The 7,323-nt window shown below is 36.6% G+C and overlaps 1 protein-coding gene across 1 annotated transcript; it reads right to left on the bottom strand.

Moving 5' to 3' along the window:
- Window positions 1–3,492: 3,492 nt before the first annotated feature.
- Window positions 3,493–3,917, bottom strand: LOC309966049 (large ribosomal subunit protein P1-like). The gene has a single exon (XM_082845953.1). It carries the CDS (start codon window positions 3,897–3,899, stop codon window positions 3,555–3,557), a length of 345 nt encoding a protein of 114 aa, XP_082702079.1. The 5' UTR covers window positions 3,900–3,917; the 3' UTR covers window positions 3,493–3,554.
- Between the last annotated feature and the right edge of the window lie 3,406 nt (window positions 3,918–7,323).

Below are 7,323 nucleotides of genomic sequence, written 5' to 3'. Positions count from 1 at the left end.
CTTCTATATGACAAAATAGACAATCGGAAAGCAAACGACTCAATTTAAAAACTGGCAAATATTTGAACAGATCCTACCAGAAAAATTAAAATTAAATACGTAGTTCACCTTTGTGGTTCACATTGTATTTCTATTGCACTTTATAGTTCTACAGCACTTGAAAGCATAGGATTCAAAAAGCATAAAAATAAAACCACTGGTTCCTTAAGCAGCATTAAATTGAGTCTCCTCAACTAACAACAGGATAAACTGAATATCGATCCTGTTATGGGCAGGATCTGAGAAAACATATTGTAAACACATGCAGTTTAAGAAAATTATGTCAGTTAGATATGTAATATATCATCATTCTGCAGACTTACAACCTATAAGTGATTCAAGGAGAATTTTAACCACACTTAAGGAGGCTAAAAAGAAAAAAAAAAATCCCAAAGTCACAAATCAGCTTACAACATAGCTCCTTACATTGTCTCCTAACAATGAACGTGTTCTTGATTTTAAAGTATACATATTCTTTTGCTCTCTAGATTTTACCTCATATTTCTATTTTCACTGTCTTTTTTTGGAAGTGTGGATGGGAGATAAATTCTAAATCTGGTTCATATCCATGACCTTGCCTTGCCTTGCCTTAAATTTGGATTCAATTCCTTTCTCCATGGCTTTACTAGTTACAGTCCCAATCCCACTCAGCCTTTGCTTTGGGCCTAGGCAATTTTCAGATTCTTTACCCTATGAATATCGCTAAAATAATTAAAGTGGTAAAAGGATGATGAAATATAGTGCACTATAAACCACTAATTACCAATAATGTTTGAAACATGGGACAATTTTCAGGAAATATTAAAGGCGTATCGGGTTCTATAAATATCTCAGTAGAAAGAAAGATATAGATATCACATGGGGGTTACATAGTATTTTAGCGGGAGATTCAGTTATAATAAATGCGTGAATAGGGGTTGTGGCTGTTCTAACAAAATATCAGCCCTATTAAATCCAATTTAACATGAGAAATTAGGGTTGCTATTTATTCCTACTTCTTTATCCTTGAAATCCTATATCATGTGCATAACAGGAAAGTTTCACAGTTCCAAACACTGTATTTGTACAATGAGTAAGATAAAGAGTATATAAATTCCAGGAGAAATGTGCACTATGTTGGTGAAAACATTATTATATAGATTTTAATATTAAAAATTCTTAAGCACATAGGAGCATTCACTGTGCAAAGCAGAGTAATTTTAGAAATAGAATAGATTAAGATAATAAAGTATCTTTTTCTAGGTCTGACTTGTATTTATAGCTAGAAAAGTAGAGGATTCATAGTGTGATATCCTATATACAAATGGCCTTACATTTGAACATACATTAATTTGAGGAAATTCTCAAGAAAAGATTCCAAAGTTAGAAAATAAGGTAGTCTTTTCATAAAAGCAATATGAAACTTCATGAATTAAGCAACAGTTGAAAGGTAGTACTCTAAAAACTTACTACTTGTTAAACGGGCAGAATTTAGATTCACAATATTTCAAATGAGATTAAGAAAATGTGACTCACTAATGCTGAAACTAGTCGGCTTTTGAGAAACATACAAAGAGCAATGTCTAGATACAATGAACCATTCATTGATAACAACTGATATAGAGCATAAAGAAAAAGTTCTTAGAAACTCTTTATCATGGTAATAACCCTTGATCATATGATTTCTCCGGTATAGAGAGCAGGTAATGGAAATGGAACACTTACTTGTTTTGCATAAAAATTGTGATTTATTCTAACAGGGAAGCATAAAATGAAATTAGAAGTATGTAGGTGAACTTTTAAGTTGTTGAAATGGTCAAGGTATGATTGTAAAGTCCTAATATGGATTGATAGAATCAATCTCATTTACTCCTCGAATACTTGAGTATTTTCCATGAACAAGACACTTTGCAAGGTGGATTATACCAAGTATATAAGTATGACTTCTGCTCTAAAATACAATAGTGCAGAAAGTAAAGAAATAAAAATCCTTTGAATTATACTGAACAACAGAACTGGGAAAGGCTGACATATTGGCAATCATGATAGATAAGATGAAGCAGAACATGAGCCTGTTTGCCATCAGATCTTACTCTTCTCCTTCTGGCTCTGGAAAATTGGTAATCTGATCCCATAAACTGTGTTTTCAAGATCTTTTATCAGTTGGCTTTCTGTTGGGCTCCAGAGAAGGAAGGATAGAAGGGTGAAAGAAGAGAGGAAACAGACTATGTGTTGTCTATCTCAGCCTTAGGCATCATCTCATCCTGATCATCAGGCCATGTGTGCATCTCTTTCAAGGCACCAGCTTCCAATCACTTGACTCTGGCCCCTGAGTTCTCATAACATTACCTTACGTCTCTTTGTCAATGTCTAGAGATGGTAGCAACATCCTGCTATTGCTATTGCTCATCCTGTTATTGCTTGTCTGTGGCCTGTCTCACCACAGTTTTCTATTCATTGTCTCTGCCTTTCCATCACCAGTGTAACGACTTATATAGACTAAATTCTATTTTATACATTTTGAGTGTCTTCTGTCTTTCTGTCTAGACTCTGAGGATAAAAAACACCACCAGGGGCTCACTGGGTGTCAGTGAAAATGCTTTACTGGTATTGTATACAATTCCTTTTATGGTATTGTATACATTCCTTAAGAAACAGATAATATTAGTAGTATCATTTGGCAAAGGAGAAAATTTAAAGTGGTTTAAATATTTTCACAAGCTCACACAACTATAAGTAGAAGGGCTAGAATTTAAATCCAGGCCATCTGACTCTAAAACTAATGCTCTAATGCACTAAAATACTAGGTCAAATCAACCTCATTACCCGCCATGTGGGAAACATCCAATAGGGATGAGAGTCTAAGCTGTCCAAATCACCAAAAGATGAATCTGGTTCAAACAGTTATTAATATCCAAGGGATCAGGGCAAGATATCATGGCTGCCATTCATTTATATATTAGGTACCAAGAAATTAATGATCTTGGTGCCTGGAAATAGCAGATTAACAACAACCGAATAGATAAAAATCCTGACTTCATGGAGCTTACAGACTATTAGAGGGTGAAAGATAATAGATGAATGAATGGTATTTGCTAGCAATAAATCCTATGATAAGAAAATAAAGAAAGGAAGATGTATGAGAAAACTCAGGATAAGTTTTGGAATTTTAAATAGGGAAGTTCTGTATTTTCTTAGATGCTCCCAAATATCTCCTTTCCTCTCTTTTGGTCCACACCCCACCATTCAGGACTGCCTCGTCTCTTTTAGACATGGATGAAATACTATGCTACAGTGGATGGGACATGGCTTAATGAATGGCCACCCAGGGCTGGCCACCATGACATGGAAATTCAAGAGATCCCCATGAAGGTTCCCCATCATGTGTTCCCCATTATGTGACCTCATAGGAAGCAGGAGGCCCTCTATTATCTCTCCAGTGAACTACTTTGATGTAAAGTCCCTACTTCAATGTTGTTTTTTTTTTTTTTTTTTTAAAGAACTCAGCTTTTTATTGAACGTGCTACTAAAGAGGTTTAGTCAAAAAGACCAAAGCCCATGTCATCATCAGACTCTTCAGATTCTTCTTTCTTTGCTTCCACTTTCTTCTCCTCAGCTGGGGCAGCAGTGGTAGAGGGGGCAGGACCTCCTGCTGGTGTAGCACCAGCTGCTGGGGCAGGTCCACCTGCCCCCACATTGCAGATGAGGCTCCCGATGTTGACATTGGCCAAAGCCTTTGCAAACAAGCCTGGCCAGAAAGGTTCAACATTTACACCGGCTGCTTTAACGAGGGCATTGATCTTATCCTCCGTGACCGTCACCTCATCGTTGTGCAGGATGAGGGCCAAGTAGAGGCAGGCGAGCTCCGAGACGGAGGCCATGGTGTGGGCAAGGGCTAGGCAGGGTCTGCCGTGCGCAGTGCTAGTTGCCGGATGAAGAGAGGGCCTCACCCCAATGGGGCCTTAGCTTCCTCAGAAGGACCGAGCACCTTAGCGGAAGCTGAAGAAAAGGAAGCTATTTCAAAGTTTTAAAAGCATTTTATCCTAAGTGTCCATCATCGGATGAATGGATAAAGAAGATGTGGCACATATATACAATGCAATATTACTCAGCCATAAAAAGAAATGAAATTGAGTTATTTGTAGTGAGGTGGATGGACCTAGAGTCTGTCATACAGAGTGAAATAAGTCAGAAAGAGAAAGACAAATACCTTATGCTAACACATACCTATGGAATTTAAGAAAAAAAAAATGTCATGAAGAACCTAGGGGTAAGACAGGAATAAAGACACAGACCTACTAGAGAATGCACTTGAGGACATGGGGAGGGGGAAGGGTGAGCTGTGACAAAGCGAGAGAGTGGCATGGACATATATACACTACCAACATAAAACAGATAGCTAGTGGGAAGAAGCCGCACGGCACAGGGAGATCAGCTCGGTGCTTTGTGACCACCTAGAGGAGTGGGATAGGGAGGATGGGAGGGAGGGAGACACAAGAGGGAAGAGATATGGGAACATATGTATATGTATAACTGATTCACTTTGTTATAAAGCAGAAACTAACACACCATTGTAAAGCAATTAAATTCCAATAAAGATGTAAAAAATAAATAAATAAAATAAAAGCATTTTATGTGCCTCTTGTATCTCTTTGTGTCTCTTGATAAACAGGTACTCAGGTAGTAGTGCATGGCATTAACTTGCTTGGCATCCTTCCTTGCTTCATTCCCATGTTTCTCTCATCCTCATCTTGGGGTGTTCCTCTCAAGTAAAGTATCAGCACCTAAATCCTTTCCACAGACTCTACTTAAAGAAACTGAGATTACTTTATTTTATAATTAGAAATTTGGAGGGAGGCAGCTAGTAAGCAGTAGATTGGTGCCTTAGGTATATCACAGACACCATCTCTGATTCTACCTCAGCCTTTTTCTTGGTCCAAGTGAAGGCTGCTGAAGCTCCTCTCACTTCATTTCAATTTGTGGCAGGAAGAAGGAAGGGGAAAGGAGAAACACTAGCTGAATCTCCCTTTTCATCAGAAAAGAGTTTCCCCAGAAACCCCGACACCACAATTCCATTGAACATCTCATTGAGTCAAGTGAGACTTGGAAAGTGAGTATTTAGTGGCTCTAGTCTTTTTAGTGAAAGTGTATATGAAGGAAGGGATCTAGGAATGGTGTGGACTGGCCAGGCAGTAGAGTTTATCACATTCATTAAGAGGAGTTCCAACAGGAGGGAACAAAGGGAATGCTACTGAGGCAATATTTGAGAAACATAATGCCTGGGATCATCCATAATTCAGTACAGACATGAATCATCAGATTGAAATTGGCCACTTATTTCTAAGCAAACTGATTAAGGAATTCATATCTTGTTAAAAGTTAAATTGCTCCTCATAAAACACAAAGAAAAAGTGTTAAAAGCAACCATAAACAAAAGATGAGTTACTTAAGAATGGAACAATGAAACTGACAGTATTCAACAGCAATGAAAGAGGCTCAAAGACAACGAAAATTTATCTTAAAAGTGCTAAGATATGCCATATACATGTGTCAGCATTGGAATCTGAGAAAAAAAAAAAAAAGGTCATGGGGCTTCCCTGGTGGCACCGTGGTTGAGAGTCCGCCTGCCGATGCAGGGGACGCGGGTTCGTGCCCCGGTCCAGGAGGATCCCACATGCCGCGGAGCGGCTGGACCCGTGAGCCATGGCCGCTGGGCCTGCGCGTCCGGAGCCTGTGCTCCGCGGCGGGAGAGGCCACAACAGTGAGAGGCCCGCGTACCACAAAAGGAAAAAAAAAAAAAAAAGTCATTTATTTTTAACATAAAGAAACAAACTTAGTAGAAATATTTACAAAAAATCAGTAATATTTTAGTGCACGTAGATAGACATAAAATACAGCTCAAACATTTCTGAAATGCAAAGTATTATAAAAAAATAAAAACAGAAGGCTACATATACTGCTATGCTGAGCTTTAGTTTGTGTGTTTATTCAACATTGGTTTTGCCATAAAATTTTTAATTTACCCTAGAAGTGTATGGGCAAAAATGATAAATGTTGACAGCTTCAAGCTTCTATTTCCATTGGTAGAAACATACATCTTATTTGGATATAATTACAATTTATGTGTGCTCCCAAGCCAAGTACATTTCTGCTCTGTAGATTTCTTAATTTAGTGTGAATATTGTTTTTATCATAAAGCTTTGCTCCACCAAAATTGGTTGAAATAGTTGTATCATTCATGTTGATTTTAACTGAAATTCCAATTAACATGTTAGATGTTTTACTTTTAACAAAATTAATTTCCAGGGCTGTATTTTCTCTCAATTAATGGGCAACAAAAAGAAGCAGTTGATGACAGTAATTTTTTTTAACTGGAAAAATTTAACTGTTTTCAAAGTTCTTCGTGTACAAATAGAGACAAGACATTAACATCTATCACTTCATTTTTCACGGTATATAAGAAAACAAGAATTAAGTCAATAGGTCAATTAATATAGGAGTCATTTGATTTATATGAAAAGTCATGCTTTATAGAAAAGACATATAAATACATAAGTGCACCCTCTGCAGCTCTGAGTGTCATCTTCTTAAATAACCAAAATTTTGAGGTAGATTATGAGACTGTGATAGCAACTGGAAATAAAATACTTTTTGAGCTTTACCACACCTGCACTATTTACATATACAACTATTTATAAAAACACCTAGTTAAAAAGTGAAAAATCTGGGACAAGTGCTAAACCAGATGGATGCCGGGACAATAAACTAGAAATGTCCCAGGCAAACCAGAAAGTGAACTTATCCATATTAAACATCACCAAATAAACTTGGTCATTTACATATGGTATGGTAGCATTTGGAGTAGTGTGCTTTCAAAATCTGAATTTAATTTTGTAAAATGTGTTGCCAACATTATAGACAACCTAAAAGGTTTAGGATAATTTACATGAAGTGTTGAAGAGAATTTTACAAGGCTTAAAAATTATGATTATAAACTATATTGAAAAATGGAATGTTGGATGCTTTTATTCAATAAAATAAAGCATATTATAAAAGTTTGTGAATTTTGTGAATCTACAGTTGTCACAATATTTCTTTTTATGTTTCTTTTCCCTGGATAAGATGACAAAGTGTATTGTTAAATATTGATCTTTACATAACTTCCACATTCTCCCTCAAACTAAAAATGATGAGCTATCATTTTTTCTCATTGATTTATTTTCATATAAAAGTCAGTTTCTCAATATAGAAACTATAATTTAAGTAAGTTCTGAAACATCATAAAAAGTCTTGCCATGCAAATCA

This window comes from Leucopleurus acutus (genome assembly GCF_964270905.1).
Source record: "Leucopleurus acutus genome assembly, chromosome: 9".
In the NCBI taxonomy this organism is placed as follows: Eukaryota; Metazoa; Chordata; class Mammalia; order Artiodactyla; family Delphinidae; genus Leucopleurus; species Leucopleurus acutus.
This window is presented reverse-complemented; position numbering and strand designations above follow the sequence as displayed.